Genomic DNA, 25104 nt, shown 5'->3' with positions numbered 1-25104 from the left:
TAGTGTTTAACCAGGGGGAAGAAGGCACCTCCTGGTACATTATTCTAAAAGGATCAGTGAATGTAGTAATTTATGGCAAGGTATATATATCTTTTTCTTTTTGAAACTTTATTATGCTCCATTTACTAGTGTGGCTCTAAGTATTAACAATGCAGTGCTACAATTAAACTTGCAACAACATTGTTACTCAACATGGAAAAGACATTATAGCATCTCTAATCATAAATTATCTAATTTATACTCAGTAGAATTGAACTGTCTGGGGCTCGTCTCCTTAGAGATGTATACATTTAATATAAATACATAAAATGTATACATTTAAGTTAGGCCATAACCCATATTATTCAATGAAAAAATAAAACATTATAATATAATTATATAATTCTCCCTGGCATCCCTGGGTGCAGCCCATTTATATATACAGTGTGTGGGGGAAAGGGCATTTTGTGGTATGAGGTGAGTGGGTGTTTGCTCAGATTCAGGGACCCTCTTCATCAGAATGTTCTGCTCCCTCCAGGGTGTGGTCTGTACCCTGCATGAAGGGGATGACTTTGGCAAGTTAGCACTAGTGAATGATGCTCCAAGAGCTGCTTCTATTGTCTTGAGAGAAGATAATTGCCACTTCTTAAGAGTAGACAAGGAGGATTTCAACCGGATCCTGAGGGTGAGTCCAAGGCAAAATGTGGTGGAGGGGCATCTCCTTTTTCCTTTTGCCAGACAAGTGAAGATTGGAGTGTGGTGTTCATTGAGCAGTGCTGTAACTACTGAATGCTCTAGGAACAAAGAGCCTTGGTTACAGACCTGGTATGGTCAATGTGCTGATGTGCGTTCTGTGACCCAAAAGGAGTATTCCAGTAAAGCTGCAAATGTGTGCATGCTGAGCCAGATAATTGCACACACCCCTACCGGCCCATAAGAATTAAAGAAAAATAGGGATTGCTTTGGCCAAATGTCAAAGTCTGAGACATTTCTCTTTGGCAATTCTAGCTTTGCCATTTTGTGTCTTTCCCCACCTCACTCTCCAGCCCTTTCTCCATCCTAGAACTTCTTAGTCTCCCGCTCCTGTCTCTTCCCAAATTTGAACCTTTTCCATATCATCACACCCTCTCCTGATTTATTGAGTGATTACGTGTTAGTGGGAATTACCATCAGTCATGGTTACTCCAACCAAGCATTTTCATTTCAAGTGCTTTATGTCAAATTGATTCGTACTAAAGGAATTTCAGACTTCAGCAGGTAAGTGAAGAATAATTGGGGTGATGGAGACATGAAATTACACTTAGAGCTGGCTCTGCAGATGGGCCTAATCTAAGCTTGTTAAAGTATTTGTGAGCATGGGTGATGTTGAGAAGAGATGGTCCCTGGTCTTCCCCACTCCACCCCCCCCACACACACACACACAACCCCTGGTCCCTTGGCTGATAAGGCTGATTGTGGCCTGCTGGGGATGATGAGGATGTCCTACTACCCTTGGCCTCTCAGGTGGCCTGCACTCCACCCCGCCCGTGCTTGAGTTTGGGCTGAGAGACTGTTCCCTCTAGGATCAATTTGCTCTTCTCCCTCCCTGCCTCTCCCAGTCTTAGCATCTTTCTCTATCCTACCCTGAAGTCCTAAATGCAGTTTCTGTGCTTTCTGGTACATTTGGCATTACTTCATGTTGATTTACAATGTCATTCTCCATTCCTTATGTATGAACACCTATTCATAAACAGCCTTAAGCATTTGCCTTTGGCGGCAAAATTTCTGACCACAGAGTTTGTCTTAGGAATGCATTCTCTTAATGCAAAGAAAGTTAAATTTAAAATTATCCCATCGAATAATATAGAGAAAAATGCCTCATGGAATTTGACATGGTTCTTAACTGATTTCTTTTAACATGGGGACCAAATGATGAGAAAAAGCACATTCAGATTTTTAATTTAATTGTTTAAATGACATCGAAATTTAGAGGTAAACTTTTGTAACTCTTTGAAGTTTACACACACAAAATTTCCACTCAGCCAAAGATAATTCTTGGAAAGAATCAGATCAGGATCATTTTTGATACAGTTTATAAAATTGGCCAAAATAACCAAAAATGGTTTCTGATACATTTCAAAGAGATTTAAAAAAATAAATAAACAGAGCCTTTTGATGAGAGAGAAAAGGTGCACATGTGTGAAAATGACACACCCTCAGAAGAAAGTCAGAATGCAAACCCGCCATATATTTTTGTAAGGATGAGTGCACTTGCTCTCCTGTCTTCCCGCTATGCCACCCTCTTCGAAAGGTTTCTCAGAGCGCAACCACAATCCTCTCTCCTCAGCTGTTTTTTCTGAATCTGGGGTAAAAACAGAGTTTTAAAAACCACACGCCTCAAACCTCATCTGGTCCTCTCTCTGACCATTCCAGCCCTGACTTTGAAAATGACTTAATTTGTAGATGCAACAATTAGCATCACAAGCACCAAATGAGTTTCTGAAGCATTTGAAATTTTTTTCATTGTCTGAGAAAACAGCAGCATCTGTATGTGGTGTAATTTGTATTTACAGGACGTTGAGGCGAATACAGTCAGACTTAAAGAACATGACCAAGATGTCTTGGTGCTGGAGAAGGTCCCAGCAGGGAACAGGGCTTCTAATCAAGGAAACTCACAGCCTCAGCAAAAGTAGGTTTGCATCCAACACTGCAATTGCCAGACTATGATTAACCTTTTCACATGGTATCATCATTTCTACAATAGCATGCTCTCCTTTTTTGTGGAAGACGGCAGTGTGTGTGACTTTTTTCTCTCTATTGACTAATCACACATCTTGTGGAATATAATGTATCCATTTCTGGCACTGTGTTGAGCATGGTGCTGCCTGGAGTAATTCAGAGGAGACTGTTTCCCTACTCTACAGATGCTCTCTATATACTGTGTTCAACTGGAATAGCTTTGGAACAGAAGACGGGGAGAACAATGAAAATAGGAATGCCAGGCAGTGCAAAGGATGGGTAGGCCCCGAGGTGATGAGAACCTTTCTTTGGTATTTGAATTTCACGGGTAGGATTTCCCAAGAAGTGTTTTCATCTTATCAGAATGAGCATCTTTGCCAGAAACCCAGACTTCAGATATAAGACAGTCTATTGATTGTAGCCCAGAAGCATCCATTTGGCCTTCACCATACTCAGTCTTGCTAACATCAAAAGGAGATTTGCTTCCCATGTCTCAGGTTCCCTGTCTAACTTGAACCTTTTTCAGATGTCTATGCTCAGTTCCATCTTTTGTTGCAACTTCTCGAATGAGGCTGTTTTCCCCGTCAAACATACCAACATTCAAATAGGAAGACAGGAGAACAAGGAAGTGTAGCTTTAAGAAATTGTAGAAGATTGCAGAATCTTGTTTTTAAAGTAAAGATTAATCTTCAATCTTGGAATAATAAAAACACCAATTCTGTAGCTAAAGAAGTGTCACCAAATAATATGTTGAAAAAGAATGCCTCCCAAGTAATTTTCCTTTGTTTGCAACAAAAATGGGGTGTTCCCTTTAATCAGGCTACTCACAGTAACTGATGAATTTTTACTGTTTAGACTAAAAAAGCCCAAAGCTCAGACATTTTCATCTGGATGAATCAACATATTTTCAAAGAAGGTGGGAAAAAATAGAATATTATTGAATAGCCATAATGTATTTTGAGTGTTTTATGTAATCCTTACAACAATCCCCTTTTAACAGATGGGAAAAACTTAGGCTCAGAGAAGCAAGTTACTTGCCCAAGATTACAAAGTTTGTCACGGTAGAGTGGGCATCAGGTCTGGCTTGACCACTTCAGTGCTTTTGTGCCTTCAGCCATGAAGCTTACTGTAATCACACACAGTATGTAGGGGCGCCTGGGTGGCTCAGTCGCTAAATGTCTGCCTTTGACTTGGGTCATGATCCCAGGGTCCTGGGATCGAGCCCCACATCGGGCTCCCTGCTCAGCGGGAAGCCTGCTTCTCCCTCTCCCACTCCCCCTGCTTGTGTTCCCTCTCTCGCTGTGCCTCTCTCTGTCAAATAAATGGGAACAGGCTTCAGCGGGACACCTGTTTCTCCCTCTGCCACTCTCCCTGCTTGTGTTCCTTCTCTTGCTTTGTCTCTGTCAAATAAATAAATAAAATCTTCAAAAAAAATACAGTATGTAAATACTGTATCCTCAACACTATCACCTAAACACTGCAGACCAATACATTTCAAAAGGACTGACATAAAACAGACTATATGTTAAAAAAAACTACCCTTTCACTTACAAACCTATAAATTGCCATCGAGAATTTTTTATTTTTTTTATTTTTCACTACTATCCATTCTTAAAAATGTTCTTACACAAATGTTTTCAAAAGTCTTCCTTTCAGCCCACAAGTGATCAAAATGAGAACATTTTTTATGTGAAGGTTAGGGCCCTCCCCACTGATTTTCCTTAGTGGGCTTAAATATATCTAGACCATTTTATAGTGGTAATCTGCATTCTTTAATAATGCCTCAGATGTCTCAGGAAAAGTTTGCTACCGGAAAAAGGAAGCCTTGGAAATTCTCCATAACCTTGAAACATTTGACCAAGAAGTCCCCTGGAGGCCCGCTTCCTTCACCTCTTCATACCATGGGGGAATGATCAAAAGCGTTTGCTTGTTACAACACAGTCCATTCAGAGCACCTTCCAAATATAGATTTTTTTTTTATGAAATCAAACTAAAGGGAACAGAAGAGGAGAAGCCCATGTATTCAATTTATTTTAGGCCTGGATCTGATTTCCGTTATATCTCCTTTTTTGTGTTCTGTAGACCAATCCAGATTTCTTATATAATTCAAAAACATGTGCATGTTCACAGCAAACCATTTAAGAAATATCAGTCAGCACAAAATAATGCACTAGGCAAGATCAGCTCTCTGAAGAGGAAAAAACCATTCTCTCAAGGGGTCGTTTCCCATGTTGGGCTTTCTGAAGCCAGACCAGAGTTAAAAGGGGACACCATGTAAGTGAATTTTGGCCTGATGTTCTGGATAACTTTGATAATAGACCAACAATGATGTCTATGGATGGATTTACAACTTAGGAACTTTTAGGGCCTCTGTCTTTTCAGAAACCATCCTTTTTGAGCTCAGAGGGGGTCACCACATTGGCGCCGATAGTAATGTTATTTTTCTGATTTACTTTTCCCCTGAGAAATCCAGAACAGTTATTATGTATACATTTTAAACTTTCAAAACTGCCCGACTGCCCAAGCCACTCAACGCTGAGGGTGCTATTAAAACATCAATAGCAGGACAGTGTTTTTCATGATGAATAAACTATCTGAGGCTCTCAGAGGCTTACCGTTTTGGATATCTTCTGCTCTGTGGATACATGATTTTAGGGGGAAAGAGATTTTGAAGTGACTATTCCTGTTTTAGTTACTGTGTTGCTTTTTCCTTAGACTATCCACCACCCAATTGCTGAGCTCCACCCTGTTTGCAGAAAGGTAGTCTCTTTTAGGCTCTCCTTCCTCCCCATCTTTTATTGTTGTTGTTCTAGGTGCAGATAGAAGTGGCCTCATTTCCAAACTTGATGTTTGGAAAAGATTTTCTGTCATGGCCTTAAAAGCCCCCGGCTTGGATAATGTAACCAATTGGGGTTCTCTTTAACTTGGGCTAGAGTAGCTCCTTCATGCAATAAACTGAAGAGAGCCATGCTGTCTGGTATTCAAGTCCCTCATTTAAACAGAGGTCAAGCAGAGGGCATCTGGCAGATTCCAGCGTGAAACAACGCAATAACATGATGTTTCAGCCAAGCCCAGAGCTGCAAGATCACAGATGACCACGTCGGGCCAGAAGCTCCCTGGCCATCCCTCTCGAGAGTTCCCTGCCCTAGGAGAGTGTCCACACCTGCCCAGCCGCCTGTGGAGCTGGGGAGGCAGAGGATGGGCTAAGGCAGCCCCCAGCTTTACCACTAGAGGGAGCCATTGATAGCAAAAACAAGATCCCCTCGGTCGGAGATTGACCAGGCCGACAGTTACAGGCGTTTCTTCTCTAATGAGGTGATAGTTTCCTATCTTGGCTTGCCCCCCCCGCCCCCTCCACACACATCTTTATTCTTTTTGACCAGACATAATCCTCTAAGCTAAGGGAAGTGCAAACCAAGAACACCAGAATGTGAAGCCAGCCTGGCAGAGTTTAACTTTTGAGGCAGGAACAGATGTCAAACTGATGTATCCGTTCTGTAGCGAGCTTTAGAGCTTGCAGCCTACTAGCAATAGCTGCCGGGTACCCTGTCAAATCCAAGTAACTCGCGTTTGATCTAATGTATTTATACTCTTATTTAAATAAAACTGGTTTTCAGAAACAAACAAGCTCCCGTTCAGAATGAGCTCCAGGTACCTAGACATAGGCTCGGCCCTGGCACTGCCTACAAGAGGAAAAAACCATGTCTTTTGCCTTCTTTATTTTGAGAAAGGAGTATTATTTTTGAGATTAAATTTGATTATATTTGATTATTTATTTTTCTATTCCCCCTTTCCTCCTCTAGGCTCCAAAGCCAGGTTTCGTCAAAGATGTAACTCTTCACCTTCTTTCTGGTCCTGAGTGCACGCACACACTCGCATACACAGAGTAGTTTTGACTAATGGTCACCTTACCTTCCAGGGAGCCTGCATTTGCTAGCTTGTTCACTCCCAGGCTCACTCCACTCAGTCTGTGTTTTCTCATGCACAGGGTCATATGTTGGATTGCTTCTTCTATACTCCTTCAGGCAGGAGGTAAAGACCTTGAGAATTACTACGTTACAGATATTCTTGGGATCTCAGCACACTTCCCGCCAGGTCTCAAACAGGCAAAGAAAGGGTGTTGGTGAGGAGACAAAGAAATCTGGGTTCTCCTGGAACCGAATTATACCACTGCTTTCTGAACATACTCAAGTTTTATTTTCATTGTCATTTTTCTTCCCATCACTTTGCTCTAAGTGAAATCCCGAGCAGAAAAGCAAAGTCTGAGTTTTAGAACAGGATCACTCAGATCATCCTAATGTACTTTGGCTATAGTTTTCATTCACTGTTTTGTCGCCATCTTCAAAATGACTTTGAAATAACCCACATTCAGTTTAAAACATAAATCCTGTCCTGTGGATTGATGAAACCCATGGATGGATCTTCTGAAATAATGACCCAACACCCCCACCCCAAAATTATAGATATTTGACAGTAAAATAAATTCTATAGATTTTCTACCATTGATTTATTTCCTATTCCGATGCTACTGGAATTTGTTTGCTCATTGGTGTTTAGGGTTTTGTTTTCCTTTCTCTTGTTTTATTCTTAGCTGTGTTTCCAAAGCACATACCAGTGTACAGTTGGGAAAGACAGAGCATTCCAGAAATAGGCAGGGGAATCCAATGTGGGACTGAGATTTTGCTACAAATAACCCATATATGGATAACCTAGTTTACTGTCACTTCCCTTCACCATCTCCCCCTGCCTGACCTGAACTGCCCTGTGATTTACATGTTCCTTTCCATTCCCCTTGGAGTAAGGCTGAAGTTTCTCAGTTCCCAGCCTGCGAGAGCCACTTTCCAAGTTTTCTTTAGTTCCATGTAGGGAAAAAAGAATAATGTTTTAGTAACTATTTCAATTTGTGGGGGTTTTCTTCATTGCCTTCCCATGTGGCTTCGGCAAGGTACGTGGTCTCTCTTACCATAAGGAGAATGTGAGCCATAAGTTAGGTCATTATGGTTCTCTGGGACTCCAAACATGAAAAAAATATGTGAAAACCAAATAAAATAGAAAACACAAAAACCTTAGATATGTAAAAAGTTATTCATTAATGATTTGCCCACTTCTGAAAAACTAATGATGTTTTTATTTCTTATCTAGGTATACTGTGATGTCAGGAACACCTGAAAAAATTTTAGAGCATTTTCTAGAAACAATACGCCTTGAGCCAGCTTTAAATGAAGCAACAGGTAAACACGAGAACAGTTTTGTGTGTCCATTAAATCCATGCAGAGCACTGTAAAAAAAAATCCTGAATTCATTCTCAGTGTGTGTAGCCACACAGTTTCAGAGGGGAGTTATGTGTATCAACATTAGAGAGTATTCCTGTGTGGCCAAGTCAGGGAGCAATCCTTCTGACCCTCCTCTGCCCGCTCCAGTTCTGGCTGTCCTTTGTACATGGCACAGTCTAGTTCATGCATATTAGGATTAGCCTTCCATAGACATTATTAGGTTATCATTTAAATCCTATGTATTTCCATAAAGGATTTGAAGCTGTCTACATGAAAAGCACCACCTTGTTCCAGCTGAGAGTAAAATGGTTCTGTCTGCGGTTGTAGATCCTCAGGCTGCCTCAGGGTGTCACTGAACACCCCAGCCTGTGGTAGTCGGCTAGGGCTGTCATAACAAAGGACCGCACACTGGGTGGTTTAAACAATAGAGATGTATTGTCTGAGAGTGCCAGAGGCTAAAAGTCCAGGATCAAGGTGACAGCAGGGTTGGCTCCTTCTGACGGCTACAAGGGAGAATCGTGCCACTCTTCTAGCTTCTGGTGGCTTGCCAGCAACCCTTGGCATTCCTCGTTCTATAGATTCTTCACTTTGATCTCTGCCTTCATGTTCACATGGCGTTTCCCCTGCTTTTCACAGAGCCTTCCCTCTGTACATCTGTCTCTGTGTCCAAATTTCCCCTTTTCATAAAGGATACCACTCATATTGGATTAGGGCTCACACTAATGACCTCTTCTGAACTACATCTGCAAAGACCCTATTTCCAAATAAGATCACATCTTAGGTAGTGAGAGTTACGATTTCAACATATCTTTTTCAGGGGGGAAGCATTCAGCTCATAATACCGTCTCACAGTGAACCAGTCCTCTTGCCTAAGACTCAGAGATTTGAGGATGAATGAGATGAATTTCACCCCTGAACTACATGTTCAGAGTTACGATATTGTTCTCCATTTCCGTCACCATCTTGTACATGACTTTGGAACAGCACATATTCAACTTTAAAAAAAATCCCATGTTACTGGCCCGCCTCAGAATAATAGGTTATCATTTTAAGCACTCCGAGCCCGTAGATGAACATTTATCACTAAAAGAAGTTCAGAGATTTATCCCAAATACTTAGTGATAGTTCAGAGCCCGGTTCCATCACCTTTGCAATATAATCAAGGTAAAGTCATCATCATTATTATATACTTCCAAAAAGTATTTTGCCACTGGTTGACTTATTTTATCTCCTCATTCCAGCTTCTCATTTTATAAACAGGTTACCAGATCTGTTCTCACGTAGCAAATTAATTGGGGAGTAGTCTATATAAAAGCCAGAATCTCTGACTCCAGAGCAGTCATTTTCGGTTCAGTATGTGTTGAATATTCTGTTGGGCAGACACAAAGCTGGGGGCTTTGGACTAGGCAAGGTGAACCAAAAAAACCACCCTCCTGTCCTCAGAAAGTTTATAACCTGCTAAAGGACATAGAGGGATGTGCAAATAACTTGAACATAAGGCAGAATGTGGCCAGTGCTTCAGGAGGGGACTAGCTGAGGGGACCAGGCAAAGTGTCGTGGAGAATAAATATAGCCTTTGAAGTGGCCCTCAGGAAGGCGGGAGGCTAGTAACAAGAGACTGGGGACAAAGCCTGCCATATTGAAGGACGTTAGTACTGACCTAGAAATGGGCAAGGAGGACCAAGTGGTCTGGTTCTGCCCGACTAGTGTATATATAAGTGGGGGAGGAAGGTAAGGTCTAAGAATTTGACTACAGATCTTACCGGCTCTTTAGTGCAAAGCTAAGTAAGCACTGGGGAACGGTTGAAGATGTCTGAGCAAGAAGAATGTGAGAAAAACTTTTCTTGAAAAAGGAAACCCTCAGTGGACCCATCAGAAGGGGAGTCCTTGCTTCTCGGAGGCATACATAACCCCAAATAAACGAAATTTCTAGAACCTGGTGTCAGGAAAAATATAACTGGTCTTTCCCCTCTGATTAACTATTTGCCCAGAATGTGTGATTGCCTAGTGCAAGAAACAGAATGTTCTGTAAAGTGAATATTGATTGAAAAGGAAGATTCTGGTACATGAGAGGCTATGGCATCTAAGGAAAGATCTGTAAGATCTTTGCTACCCATGAAGAACAAATATATCCTAACTTTTAAAGTCACATCTAAAAGAGGTGGGGACTAGATTATTGCTTCTTCAGAAATCGAAGCCTAGAAATCAGTGTGTTCTGTGGCTGGCATGGGGAATGTGATTCCCGAGCCTTCCGTTTTTGTTGTTGGAACTAGGTTAACGTCATAATTTAATATTGAACTTCATTCTCTGCATTTTTTTTCTGATTCTATTCTTCTTACAAGTAATGTTCGTGGCTTGGAGAGAAAGAACAAATGAGTATCTTTCTCATCATCAAGAATGTAAATGTTCTACACAGTCATCCTGGACACTCAAAGTAACCCAAGTACAGGCCCACAAAACACAGATGCAGAAGAGTGGGAGACCTTGGCATTTTTGGGTTTATAATACAGTGAAAAATGTCACAGTTGACAGTGAAACTGGTTTTCATCATAGAAAGGAACACCCCTGGGTCTGACAGTACATTCTCTTAATTTACCAAAACATCTGTTTTGGACCTATTAGTTTCCTAAACTTTTTACTTCTATGACCAGCATTAGTCACTGAGTGACTTGAGAAATTATTTTCTAGTAGGAAATGATTTTTTAAATCAGTTCTCAAGAGTTACTGCCTATGAGCAGAGAACAGGAAAGCCACATTGAAATGTGGGTGCTGGGTGGTTACTGTGCTAGGTGACCAGCTCGCCAGCCTTGGAGTCCCCTACTCAAACCTCTGCTTTAGCAAAATTTAAACTACTCTGTAGCATAGTTATTTGGGGACTTTTATAAGCAAGCATTACCCCCCATCTTCAGGGAATACCTAAAATTTATATAAAGGTGACCCTAGAGGTTAAACTTAGACAAAGCCAAAGTCCTTTTGTACTTAAGGGGAAAAGTTCCATACAGCTCATCTGGCACCTTCTCTGCTTCTTCTCTGAGACCGAACAATGGGACTAAAATAGCGGGTAACACCAAATGACAACAGGGTGGGATTACACTCATGAGTGTAATGAGTCTAATGGCATCACGTGACTTGATAGGTATGTTAGCGAACGGGACGGTGGTGATCGTATTGTCATATGTAAATGTATCAGATCAACATGTTGTACACCTTAAATTTACACAGTGGTACACATCAGTTATAGCTCAATTTTTAAAACATAAGTTCATTTAAAACATAGACAATGGAAATCTAATATATTCAATTAAAATGCTTACATTTCTTACCATTTTCTATTTGAAAAGTGACATGTATTTCACAAAATCTCAGCGACCGTCTTAATATACCAGAGGGCTTTTGTTTTGTTTTGCTTCAGTTATGGCTCCTAGACTTCATGTTGTCCTTTTCTCCCCACTTTTGTTTCCCTCACCAACTTTCTGCTCTTATCACCTCCTTTCTCTAGAATTCCATTGTCCGCTCATCTTTCATTGCTCTCTATGGAAACAAGGGGTGGAAAAGACACAAAGGAAAACAGATGTTGACATAAGATATATGGTGTAAGGTAGACAAAGAAATGACCATATGTGAATCCTGCACACGTGGAAATGCCCATGGGTAGCTCTTTAATTATAGGTGTTTTTTAATATACATGTGGCTAAGGTGACCAGTGCTGTTGGTAAAAGCTGTCTCTTTTTAAAAAACTATACTTTTGGTTCACTGTCCTAAGACATTGAGTTTTGGTCTCGAGCTTGTGAACATTATTATTTTTATTTGCAGTGCCTCTATGTACAGTCAAACCACAATCCCTCAAGCTGATGCAGAAGACCATCAACCAAGAACAAACAAATAGATACTCTTGCTTTTCTAAAGACTTCTGCAAAAAACCTGATTTCTTTTTCTGCTTTGCTTTTCTCTCCCTGCAGATTCTGTTTTAAATGACTTTGTTATGATGCACTGTGTTTTTATGCCAAATACCCAGCTTTGCCCCGCCCTGGTGGCCCAATATCCTTTTGTGGTTTGAAGTCTCTATTCCCTTGAAGACACCCCACATCTATATGGTCATTATCTCATTCTCTGAAGGTAAGTCACAGCCCAGGCAGGGTCATGCCCTCCACCTTTGTCAAACTGAAACGCCCGCAGTTTTCCCCCCAGCGTAGACTCCAAGCCCTCTCTAGTAGGTTTTGTCGTGCCCCATGTAAGGATCTCCTCCTCATTACCTGTGTAGAGAAATGTGAGCCAAGTTACCTCAGGAAGGTGATACATACCTGGGAGGCAGGCTAAAGAAATTTATGAGGAAGAGTATTCTTAGAGAGTATTCGTAGGGACAGTTCCCTAACCTTGGAGACAGACTCTGTGCCTCTGCAGGATACCTGACAGCATGGCCCCAGGCCTGCCTGCGTTCTTCCTCCAGGCCCCAGTGTTAATCCCTTTGCGCATAAATCCAAAAAAAGTGACCATCATGGGGTAGCTTTACTTTCATATCTGTCCTAGCCCATCCTCTCCTCCAGGTACAAAATGGATTTCTTCATTGCTATTTTTATTACTCTCACACTGACTGAAGTCACACAGAACTGGAAATTCTAATGACAGTTCCCCTGGGCAGCTGGAGGGCTGAGTTTGTCTGGAGCGGCTTTTCAATAGTCTATTGAATTGACCAGTTGGTACACGGTATCTGGCACAGAGAGGGCATTCAGAAAATCAAGTTGAATAAAAACGGTGAATGTTATTGAGTTACACCCTCAACTTCAGGGGTCATGTGAAAGTATATTTTCCAGGTCTGCTTTATTTTTAAAGCAACAAAAATGTAGACCCCAAAACACTTTGGCTTTCTGAGTAGTGAAATCTATTGAAGGAGAATGGCTTTCTTTTTCTCTGAGCAATCCAATCAATGTTGCATGTTTTTCTTTTTCAGAATTATAATTCTCATTTTCTTGTTCACTCATAATTCTCTTTGAAGTCAACGGAATGTGTGAGGATGGGAGATTTGAGTTGAATGTGTTATTCAGAAGGAACTGCAAGAGTGAGATTTGGGTGTTTATTTGCCTGGAAACTATCTTTCCAAGTAATGACAGCTTAATGAGACTCACATACATTATATATTCTTTCTGGCTTATGTTCAGTTTTTCTCAAGTAAAGTTAACACATTCAGGATCTCTCTGTGCTCTTTTAATTCCATGCATGGTAATCGTTATTAGACCTTTGAGACTTGTTAGAAGGAAAAATAAAAACCACCACTGAGTTCAGACTTATTTTTTTCCAACAGTTAGCATGTCAATAAGGTTAAGGCAAACAAAATGCAAAGAAGAGCGAGGGAGTATAGCGGGCTGTGCCATACCATCTTTACAAGTAGAAACCCCAAGCACCAGGCTTCTGTGTTTTTGCAAATTCAGATTTCTTCATTTATTAGTTTGTTCTCCTTTAGAGCTGATTGAGAACATTCATATCATTGACCTCTGTTTTTAAAATAGAAGCTTCTAGAGGGAAAGTCCATGCTATGTCCAGATCGGGAGGTGTAGGGAAAATGGTAGTGGGAGGAGGAGAGGAAGTCAGGAAGGTGAACAGTGGAATCAAGGGAGGCCTGTGATTTCCGATCCTGATTCTTTTCTCAGTAGACAGAGGGAATCCAGGATGGCTGGGTGTCATCTAAACTACCTAGTGCCCTCAGATCACCTCCTTCATACTTGGCCCTACGAGAAGTTAGATTCTCTTCATTGCTCTATTTTGAATCAACTCTCTGTGTGTCAGGCACCTTGCTAATAGCATTGACCCGTATTATACTCCTTTATCCTTACAGGTGTCTGTTGGGTTAGTATTAGCTTTATTTTATGAACGAGGATTCTGGGACTCAAAAACAGTGGAGTGACATGCCCAAGGCAAGTGACAGAGTCAGGATTCATCCAGGTCATAGGATTCCAAGCCTGGAGTGTGTCACTTTTTTTCTTCACAGATTATTTCTTTAAGAGCTTATCCTTGAGAGTTAAGAACATTTCTTGACAACGGATTGCAGGATACATGTTTATCTGTGTTTCTTTTGACTAAAAGCAAAGTAAGCCTAACTTATTGAAACTGAATAAATGAAGCATTCAGTAGAACTTTTCTCAATCATAGAAATACTGTGTTTCTGTGCTAGGCCAGTATCTGCTAGCCTTGAAATTCACTACTATGACTGAGGAACTGATTTTGTAATTTTACTTAATTTTCATTAATTTAAATTTAAATAGCCATGTGTGGCTTGTGGCTGCCAGATTGGACATCAGTCTGTCCTTAGATACTGGGAACGGGAGCCTCAAACAAGAAGTGCTATTCTGTGATGCCTAGGGAGGGCATCCCAGGGATGCCAGGGGCTTACCCTGCTACAGGAGAGCAAACAGAAGATGCTGAGGACTCAATTTTTAGTTCCCCTTTCTCTTGAGGAACATGTTATGTGAGCTTCTTTTATAGGCTATGTTTTTTTGGTCATTAGTAACATAAACCAACCGTGACTGTCTTAAGGAATATAGGAATGCCTCAGAGGGATGTGGGGTCACTCAGAGAATTGAAGGAATCCTAGAAGAGCCCAGACTTTCAAAAGGGGCCTCAGCGGCAACAAGTAAAGACCCTGCTTTGGGGGCAAATCTGCTCCAAGCATCCTGGGCCCTCACCTGATTCCCACATCCCTAGGAAGGAGGGTTTCGTTGGCCTAGCTTGGGTCCCTGCTGATGTGTTGGTCAAAGGAAGGCAAAGCATTTTCCCAGACAGCCCCCCAGAGACTGCCTGTGAAGAAAAACAGAGAAAGTGGAGGAAAAGGTGATAAGCAGACAAAACAACAAATATACATAAACTGCTTAACGCCTCTTGCACAAGCAACGGGGAGAAATTGTGTAAAGCTGAGCGAGTGGGTTATCCCCCATTATTAACATGAGAGAAGGGACACACTTAACCCCGTTCCAGTAAAGCACTCACATTAAAGTGAGTTGCTTTGGCTGAGTGTTTTCAAAGTACTTAATATCTGTGACTGTGCCTAGCAGCCCTATGAAGAAGTCCGTACTTTCACTACTCTTTTTCCAAATCAATAAACGAGTATAATGAAAAATTATGATTTGCTCAGAGAAAGGTAATTACTAGTACAGAAAAGATTTGAGCCCTGAGCCACTGACACCTATTTCTGTCCTTAATCCACATTGTATGTCACCTCCAATTTTGCTTTTAGCACAGAGGAAGATGGTAGAACTCTGTTTAACATTAATATTTCAGGTCTTTTATGTGCTAATGAGAGAAAATCTCTATTCATTAGATATGCTTGGAACACGATTTCACCTGATGAATACAAGTGCTTTCTAATGAGTTTTTTTTAATTATATTTGTTCAATTTCTGTACTTTTCATCTTCAGTTTCTTTAATCTTTTTTAAAATTTGCATGTAAAATTCAGCTCAGTTTTCCACTGGTCTTTAAAAAGAAAAGTAAAACCACCTATAACCCTATCAGGTAATACCATTGTTAACATTTTGGTATGTATCCTTCCAGTCTTTTTTTCTTCACATGTAGGTCTATATTTTTAAATATAACAATAGAATCATACTGTAAGTAATTTTGTATGCTTTGTCACTAAAAAATATTTTATGAATATCTTTCTCTGCCATTAAATACTTCTCCACAGTTTTTTTCAAAGTATAGATATTTTATATAAGTGAGATTATGTTGTATATGCTTTTTTGTAATATGTTCTTCTTCACTTAATAGTATGTTGTGGATATCTTTTCAGACATATATATGTCTGTTTATATATATATATATATATATATATATATATATGAAACTACATCTTTTTTTCAGTTAATTCCATAAACTCTTATTAAAAACAATGTGTCATATAGTGCTGGGCAAGAAGGTGACACAAATGCATGAGAAAAACATGCTATCATTTTCATTAACTCACAATATTATATGGTAGATATGTCATAATTTATTTTCTTAGCCTCTTCCTATTGGATATTTACTTTTTTTTTTCAAAAATTTTTCCTATGACAAACACAATGGGATGAATCAACATCCTTCCAGCTAAATCTTTGCCCACACATATGATCATTTCCTTACTTTAAAAGTAGACAAGGAGTATGTAATATTTTAATGCTTTTGATGTTTACTACAGCATTGCTCCCCTGTTGTCTTAATTTTGTGTTTTATGATTAAACTCTAGCATACTTTTATTTGTACAAATGCATGCAGGCCTTTCAGTTCAGTAAGTGATCACAACTAAGTTAATGTTATTTTGAATTTTAGTAACTACATCCTTGATTTAGAGCATTTTCACATCATTTACTTTATCTTTCCAGCACCCAGCCCCGACCTGTGAGGCATAAAAAGGACTGGCATGATATTTATTTCATTTTACATGTGGGAGAAATCAAGGCACATGAGCCAAGTGAGCACCTAAGATTACACATATTCTGGCAAATGTTTGGAGAAACTCCATGTAGCACTAAATAATTCCAGTTGCAGTGGACATCGTCCTTGTCATCAGTGGGTCAGTCTAGCTACTCAATAGTTGGCTGCCCTTGGTCATGGTTTGTTCTCATATTGCAGGCCCAAAGTAGAATGAGATTCAAAGAGAGGCTTCCTGGGGCTTCTGGGTCAAAAGCTCTCTCAACCTTTAAGAAAGAGAGCAGGAAGCCTATAGCCCCAATTACCAGTGATGGCCTTCCTACGATGACTAGGGAAATAAGTCCTATGACAAAGCTGAAATGCATGGAGAGTCAGGAAAAAAAAATGGGTCTATGATAGCATCATTGCACTTGTACCAATCCTGAAGCTTACCCTGCCGAAGATTCTTTGTTATGTCAACAAATACAGGTCTTTGTCATTCAGGACGGATTGTCATTATGGCTGAAAGAATCTTAAGGGATCAATGGCTTATATAAAATTTATAAAAAATGTAAATACAGCAATAATTTTGGCCAAATATTTTTTTCTTAGCATCTTAACTTCTTTTGGCTTAGTATACACAAACTCTATGCTTTGGGCATGGGAAGAATTTATGTCGTTTCTTGAAGCACAGAGGAAAAAACAGAATACAGATTTGCCACTAAGTTTTAGCTAAAACTACCTTTATATATATTGTATCCCTTATACAGAGACAAAGCAAACACAACAGCTTCCTTTACTGAAAAGGCAGGGCCTCCATCATTTATTTCTCTGTAAAATTGACCTGGGATGTTCTCTTTATAAGTTGACTGGGGTTCCCTAGGAGGAACTTTTATCAAAATTTGCTTTTCTTGATGATTTACAAAACAGCATCAGGTTCTTACTCTCTAGATTAAGCCAAATTTTTAGGAATATTATTTAGATGTCTAAGGAAAATTGTCAGCTTAAATTTTGTTGAAGCCAAATTTTACCCTTGTAGTCGCCCAATTGTTTCTGTAAGCGTTCAATCCATATGTTGCTATGAGAGCAATTTACTTCTGCAGATATGCAACTTGAGACTTTATTTCCAATAAGGAAGACTTGGTTTGATGATGATATGATGTGATCATGGTGTCTTCTTTCTCAAAAAATGACCGTGTTATCAGATATTCTACAAAGTACTTTATATACATTTTCTCCGCCTCATATCAACACCGTGGGATGTGTACTCTTTTTACATTAGGGGAGTGAGACTGAGCAGATATGTCATTTTCCCCAAGTTCCTTAGCTAGTAAGTGTTAGAACAGTAGTGGGTTGAACCCAGCAATGGGTTGTTAGTCCACATCCTACATCTCTACTGGGAATACTAGCCCCTGAGTTAAGACTAAAAAGAATAGCCAAGAACTAGAGGCTTCTAAAAATGCAGAGAATTCTGAAAATTAGTGAGAGAGAAAAAATTCTGAGCAAGAAAATGGGAGGCACATAAAGAAAAATGACAGCGCAGAAAGCAGACCTGGGAGCTTCAAGTTCATAGGCTCTCACAAACACGGGAGCAGCTGTGTGATGGGAATAGCATCACAGTCAAACCCAGAGAGGCCAGGTCTTATGGAAAGTTCCCAAACTGCCCATTTAAAAGATTTCACATTATTTCCAGGGGGCAGATCAATAATAATGATGGTAGCTAACACTCGCTGAGCACTTAATATGTCTCCAATACTGTTCTACATGTTTTACCAATATTGTCTCATCTCATCTTTAACAGAAATCCTCTGACTTTACTGATGAAGAGACTGAGGCTCTAAATGGTCAATTAACTAACAAAGGGTCTCAGGGTTTGTAAGTAGGGAAGCCAGGGTGTGAACCCAGGTGGCCTAATTCAAGAACTTGCCTTCCAAGCACATGCTGCATGAAGGAAGGGATAGATTTGGTGCTCAGGATGTTAGGATGCTCCACGAAGGCAAGCAGGGTAGTAAAGAGGCCCCATAACACAGTGGGAAAAGCCCAAGTTCTGAAGTCAGAAGACCTGTGTTTAAGACCTGAGTCTTAGAAACTGTATTACTCAGCAATTATCCTTAACCTTTCTGAAACCCGTCTGTATCATAGGGGTAATTATACCTGTCTTGCCCAGTTCATCAGGTTGATGTGAGGATCAAATGAGGCTATGTGTGTGAAAGCACATTATAAACCTTTAAGCCCCATATAAAATAGTGCCCCCTATAAATACATATTGTACCATCATGAAAGGAATATAGCATAATGTAATGAATATAACAAAGCTTTGTCTAGTCAGTGGGCAGATGACCCCCAAAGTTTGTTTTCAGCTGCAAGCAGAGATCCTGTATGCAAAGCAGAGCTTTAAAAACAACAACACTGAAGAGTATCAGTTTGAATGTTGATAAGTGTTTTATAAATAGCTGCATAATTAGCATGTACTTACTGCAAAAAGTATACATAATATTTTATTCCCTGTTGTAGGCTGTAATGAATCTACTGCCTCTCCGTCCTAGGAGGTTTTCACTTACTTTCCCCATGATAATTTTAATATGTGGAACCATTATTAGCTGAATTAAGAATAAGTAAATGAGCAGTAAAAAAAAAAATACAGAAAAATTACAGGTGCCTGTGGTGAGTAAGATAATAACTAGGTAAAAATATATGAAATAATTACAGTGTTTGAACGGCAGAGCCCGCATGAGGAAAATGACTCGATGGAATATTAAACCTGCCGTTGTCAGGGTAGAAAGACTGTAGCCTACACTGTGGCCTTCACCTCTTCGGATCCTCGGCCCTGATCCTCACTGAAAACAGATCTAGTTTGTCCTCAGTCACGTTTGTGTGATGCTGAAGGAACTGGTCCAATTCGACAAACATTTAGTCATTCTGAAAAGCTGTGCTCCTATAGATTAATACCCAGTAACTAAAAGATTCAGTTTCAAAGATGCCCCCGATGTTTGGTACTTGTGTGGACTTAGTCCTCCTGATGACATTGAATATGAACTTCCTTAGAATGTATCCATGATCTGTATTTGACATCTTGACAAAACAGAATTTCAGATAATTTAGATAAAGGTTTTAAAGAACTGTGATGTTTGTTTGTTTGTTTGTTTGTTTTTGAAAACTGAATTATATATATAGTACTCCAAACAGTGTAATTGAATTAAGGTAACCAGTCAATCAACAAACATTTGAGGCTTTTTATGTTTCCTGTTCCTGCTGTTAAGGATTCTGATTTAATGCTCCCAGGTGGTGACAAATCTTATTATCATAACAAGAGAAACCTCAAGTTAGGATTTGAATCCTCACGAATGTTTGGTGAATAGTGGTGAGTCACTGCTTTTTTTTTTTTTTTTTTGGAAGTAAGCTCTATGCCTAATGTGGGGCTTGAACTCACATTAGGCATAGAGCTTACTATGCCTAATCAGGAGATCAGGAGTGACATGCTCCACCTCCTGAGCCAGCCAGGCACCCCCAAGCCCACTGCTTTCTAAATCAGCAGGTACTGAACAAGAACACTGGTTGAAACTATAGCAGAGAGTCTCTAGTTCAGACATGCCTTCCTGGCAATCAGATTGTCAGAGCTGCAGCAATTAATGCTTGATTTTCTGTATGGTCTTTGTCTTCTTTGAGGACTTTTTGGGATCAATTTCTGCATCTCAGACTGATTGCCCCACTATCCAATAAACTTCAAATCACCTAATTCTGCTGCATAATACACGTTAGCATAAAGGAATATTAATATCAGACAAAAGATGCCAACAGAGACAGGTAAACAATGTGCTGGAGAGAGAGATAAGAGAACTGAGTTCTAATCCCAAGAATTCCATTGATAGATTTGGAAAAATCACTTAAGCTCATTCTACCTCAGTTTCCTTACTTCTGAAATGGTGGAGTTGGAGATACAATCAAAGGGCTTTTGCAACTCACAGATTCTATGATTCTGTGAATCATCTGAAATCCACTCAGTGTGTCAGTGATGACTTTGGCCATTTTGACTATTAAGGCCTTTTCTTAATTGTGTTTAAAATAAGAATTCAGTGAATAATTCTAGATTCTCTTACGGACTTTTATCTAGCACTTTATGAGACACCAGAATTGTGTTATCTCTCTGTGTCTTTTTCATCATGAATTCAAGCAGCCATATTGCTTCTTACCTGAACCCAACTGTCATGACATCAGGAGTCATGGCCATACTTAATACATGTATTTCCTTACCATTTGACAAAAATCACTGGATTATGATGTATTTTATTTTCTCTGCTAACTGCACTTAACATAGACATTAGCCAAGTATATATTTCAGATAGTATTGTTAAAAGTATCTTATGTGGGAGGGAAAAAAGTATCTTATGTATGTGGTATCCATTGATCATCCTTTCTAAATTATTGCTTGTCCTGGAGAAGAGCTAGGTTTGTATTCCCATAAGAATACATCTTTCTCCATCAAGTGGTTAATGCATTGTTTTGGTTTTAGCGCCAAAGAAGGTAACGGTTTCTGCAACCTTCCTGATGTGTTTGAATTTATGAACAAACTATATTTGAAATGTCACTCTTTTGGGGTTTAAATGTTTTACATCATATTGAGATAAGGGACCTGGTGGGATGTTGTTTCCCACCCCCCACTTGCTGCTTTCTGAAGGGAATATAGTTTTTTTCCCCTCTTTTCCACCTTTTTTGTAAGAGTTTAATAAAATCTAAAAGTAAATCATATAAATCTTCTAAAAGCCTGGGGAGAGTATTATGGGAATCAATAGACGCCCCAATACCTCCTCTATAACCATTTCAAGTATCATCAATTACATAAAGTCTTCTTTGTGTCCCTTGAGATTCTGATTCAACAGACTGTTCAGGAATGGAACGATATGTTGCCTATGGAAGGGCAGAATACTTGAGCATATGCCTGGATTCAGCTTATAGAAGTACTGTTACCACCACTCCAATAACATCTGTAAGGGGAAAGGGAGACTTGGTGAAATAAATCAGTGCTTCCTTTTATTTTTCCAGAGGCAAAAACACTTAACTTTCATGAGAAAAGAAAGCAAGCTTTATTCTAGTCCCTCTGGATTTGGTCATTGCTGGATCCCAGGAGCCTGGGGAGCTATTCATTAAGAGCAGAGGACACTCAGCTCTGGTTTAGGTACTCTTCAGCTCTGGGAAACTTAGAACTTAGGCAAAAGAAAAAAAAAAGAAAGGAAAGAAACAGGAAAAAAAAAAAGAATTCTCATCAGGATTTTTGCTTCCCAGATTTAATCATTCTCAATAATTTCATGAACCCAAGCACTACTAACATCCAGTCACTGTTGGGGGGCTGGGGGTGACGACAATGGAAAGAGCCCTGTCTGGATTTATAAGCCCTACCATTTATTCACCGAACAACCTTGGGCAGATCTCTTCTCTCTGTTTCATCTGTAAGTATTTATAGAGAGCATTATATGATCGTGTGAGCACATGGAGCATATTTATTATAAACTATAAAGCTCCACACACATTTATAGTGTTAGCATGTTAATCCTTCCAATCATGTGTTCTGTCTTTCATTGTAGAAAAAAGACAGATTTCCCCCATAGGAAAGAAGTCAAGAAAAATCTTTATCCTGACCTATAGAGATAATGTAAATTTAATATCCTGTCCTAAGGCCTTATAGATTAGCCACAGGTGTGCTGCTGATATCACTGTATCCAAGTCACAAGTGTTTGCATTGCTTCCTGAGTCCAAGTCAAGATAACCTGGAGGGGCGCCTGGGTGGCTCAGTCAGTGAAACCTCCGACTCTTGGTTTCGGCTCAGGTCATGATCTCAGCATCTTGAGATCAAGTCCCACATCAGGCTCTGCACTCAGCACAGAGTCTGCTTGAGATTCTTTCCCCTCCCTCCCCTACCTCCTCTGCTCCTCCCCCTGCTCGCTCTCTCTCTCTCTAAAAATAAATAAGTAAAATCTTAAAAAAAAAAAGATAATCTGGAAAGTTAGCATTATATCTGCTTGACAGCAAATTTGATAGTTCAAACCGTCTCCATCTTGTGCAAGTAAGAAAGACTCAATCTCTCTCTCTCTTACTGACTCTTAGATGAATCAGTACATATTTTTCATTAAAGAATAACTCATTTGGTGCCCACCAAGTGCCAGACTGTGTTGCTAGGTCCCATAAAAATAGTGATAAAATGTTGTGCCTGCATTGCAATTCTTTGGAAAGAAAAACTGAGTTATGTGTGCATACAAGCAAGGGGCCTAAGGGTTAATCAGAAAAGAAATAATTTTCACATAAAGCGAACTTTCTTCCCTTTTTTTTATTGTAAGCTCAGAGAGAATTGTAGCAATATGGGTTGAGCAATTTTCTTTTTTATGAATCCCGTGCTCAATTTATGAAAGCCATTTTGCAACCCATTTACATGCAGTAAACCTTTGCTTTAAGGTTCTGTCATTTGCCTTGATCATGATTATTTATAGTCCCTTTAGGAAAGGCCCTTTACGGGTTTAGCTGTCAAGCACAGCACTGCCACAAGGCAGTTTTCTACTGAGACTTTGAGGTCATGGTCGTAAGCTAAGGTACAGCTAGGCTTGTAGCCAACTATGAGGCAGAGAGAGGGGTGCTGTGTAATGGGGAAGAAAACTAGTTGGAGTTAGGAGTCTTTTTCAAAACCAACTCCATACTCTCACCATGTGATCCTGGCCATTTGCGCGCCTTTGCAGTCAGTTTGCTCACTGGTAGGAAGGGAAGGATGCTTTTATCACAAGACTATAAAGTAGAACTTAACTAAGGTACTCTAGTGCAAGATACAGTGTAAGTTATAAAGAGGGAAATGTTCCCTGAACTAATTGTCTACAGTATGATCTGCTATAAATCACTGAAAAAGGAGTGGTATGTCTCCTCTAAAATCTTTCTTGATCACATACTATATTCCCTCTACTGTAATACACACACGAATGTAAACTGAGAGCAGAAGCCTTTACCTGACACATCAGAAGGCACTCAACTAAGTATTTATTGTACTAATGGATAAATACAATTGCCAGCTGAAAGTCACTGTGCTGGGCATGGTACAGAATACAAGGCAAGTAATATATCATCAGAGGCCTCCAGGAGCTTATAGTTTCGTTAAGATGTCTAGCCATAAAGGCACAAAAAGCCAGCATGAGTTAAGTTGTGGTTTGAGGCAGGAGAAGACGTTATGATATAGTGTGTCGAAATCCCTCACCAGATCCATACAGCAGGAACCTTTGCTCTTCTTAACTCTAGGTGAGCCTGTCTTCCTCCAGGCCCATGCACTCTTGGCATCAGTCCAGCAGAATTTAGATGCCCACTCAGAAGGGTTTCGCTGAAATGTACACAATGAAGTGGTTCTATAGACATATGTGCAGAATCATAGGAACCAAAAAGGGTTGGCAAGGCCCCGAGAGATAAGCAACAGCAGGAAACACTGCCTCCCCCAAGGAGTGAAGGGCCAGGCAGAGGGAAGCCAGGGAGTGTGATGGGGGCTGGAGCAAGGCACAATAGGAACCCTTGTCAACACACAAGTCCAAGTGGAGCCATGCGAGTCTTATTCCTGGGACGACTACCCTGTCAGAGTCAGCAGACATGAACAAGGCATTCTAGGCACTTGGTCCAGGATCTTTTTGTGGGTGGGGCTTTTCTTGAGGGCCTGAGGAAGGGGTCCCATCAGTCCAAAAGGCTGGCTTTCTGAAACTGGGATAGATCATTCTCTGCCTTTGCAAGTGGCTCAGTGCAGTGAGTGTGAAATGACCAGATGTCTTCCTTGACTCCGCGGCACTTACCACGCGCAGGCTTCACAAGGTACGGAGCAGGAGAAAATGGATTACGCCCTCAACAATAAGAGGCGAGTCATCCGCCTGGTGTTGCAGTGGGCCACCGTGTATGGAGACGCCCTACAGGAGGATGACGTGGCCGTGGCTTTCCTTGAGGTACGCGGAGTCCTCCCTTCTGAGAATACATCTTTGTCCTGCTGTACCAGGACTCCCCAGCAGCACACAGCTTCCCCGGAGAGATTGTGATTGCAAATTCTGTTCTTTGTTAACATGTTCATCAGAAAGGTACTATGAGAGAAGTAAACAACATCATCCACCCCTCTGCCCTTCTAATTCAATAACTGGTAGCATTGTAATGTATTTTCACTTGCTCTCTTTTTCTTTGCAGTTTTTCTATGGTCATAATCACATAGTACCCATCATTTTGTAGGCTGCTTTTTCCACTTTATATAAGGACTTTTCAATGTCAGTGCCGTTTTTCTAGTAAAAATTCCTGATGACCTTTGAGTAGCTCTGCCACATATATGCTTATTTTTTATCGTGTTGAATATCTACATCATTTCCAGTTTCTACGTTCCTCGAATAATAGTACAGGGAACATTTTTGTGTAAGTAGGTCTGTCCTTGATCATATTCCTAGAAGTGGGATTGCTAGATCCAATGGTACCTATTTTTGAGTGGACTGAAATTTTATTGAGATAATTTTGTGGAGGACTTTCTAGGACCATAAGGTAGTTCCAGAGGGACATGATTTATGTCATCAACAGTATTTTAAGCTGAACTTCCCTTTTCCTTCCCATGGCTCCAGCCCCACATTGCAGCATGGGCCCTGGCATTCAGTCCTTGATGATTCACTCTGTCCTCCCAAATGTAGATGAGGATCTTCGGTGCAGGCAAAAGGCAATGTGGCTTCTATTTCAAACCTTAATTCAAGAATGAATTATCCAAAAGAAAGGTGCCCC

General features: G+C 40.2%; 1 protein-coding gene across 16 annotated transcripts in view; it reads left to right on the top strand.

The window, feature by feature from the left end:
• The window catches only part of RAPGEF4 (Rap guanine nucleotide exchange factor 4), a 287935-nt gene that overhangs the window by 227908 nt on the left and 34923 nt on the right, over window positions 1-25104 (top strand). For all 16 annotated transcript variants that reach the window (XR_012375225.1, XM_073882406.1, XM_073882427.1 and 13 more), the window contains 6 exons: window positions 4-80; window positions 518-664; window positions 2532-2647; window positions 7840-7928; window positions 11930-12008; window positions 24149-24299. Coding sequence is in view for 15 of the 16 variants with exons in the window: in XM_073882406.1 (XP_073738507.1) it covers window positions 4-80; window positions 518-664; window positions 2532-2647; window positions 7840-7928; window positions 11930-12008; window positions 24149-24299 (659 nt within the window). In the remaining variant the exon portion in view is untranslated. The remainder of the gene's footprint in view (window positions 1-3; window positions 81-517; window positions 665-2531; window positions 2648-7839; window positions 7929-11929; window positions 12009-24148; window positions 24300-25104) is intronic.

The sequence above is a fragment of the Callorhinus ursinus genome, unplaced genomic scaffold (assembly GCF_003265705.2).
Source record: "Callorhinus ursinus isolate GAN/ISIS: 27379988/994484 unplaced genomic scaffold, GSC_fseal_2.0 scaffold2, whole genome shotgun sequence".
In the NCBI taxonomy this organism is placed as follows: domain Eukaryota; kingdom Metazoa; phylum Chordata; class Mammalia; order Carnivora; family Otariidae; genus Callorhinus; species Callorhinus ursinus.
The sequence above is the reverse complement of the archived record's forward strand: the minus strand, read 5'-3'. Positions and strand labels throughout refer to the sequence as shown.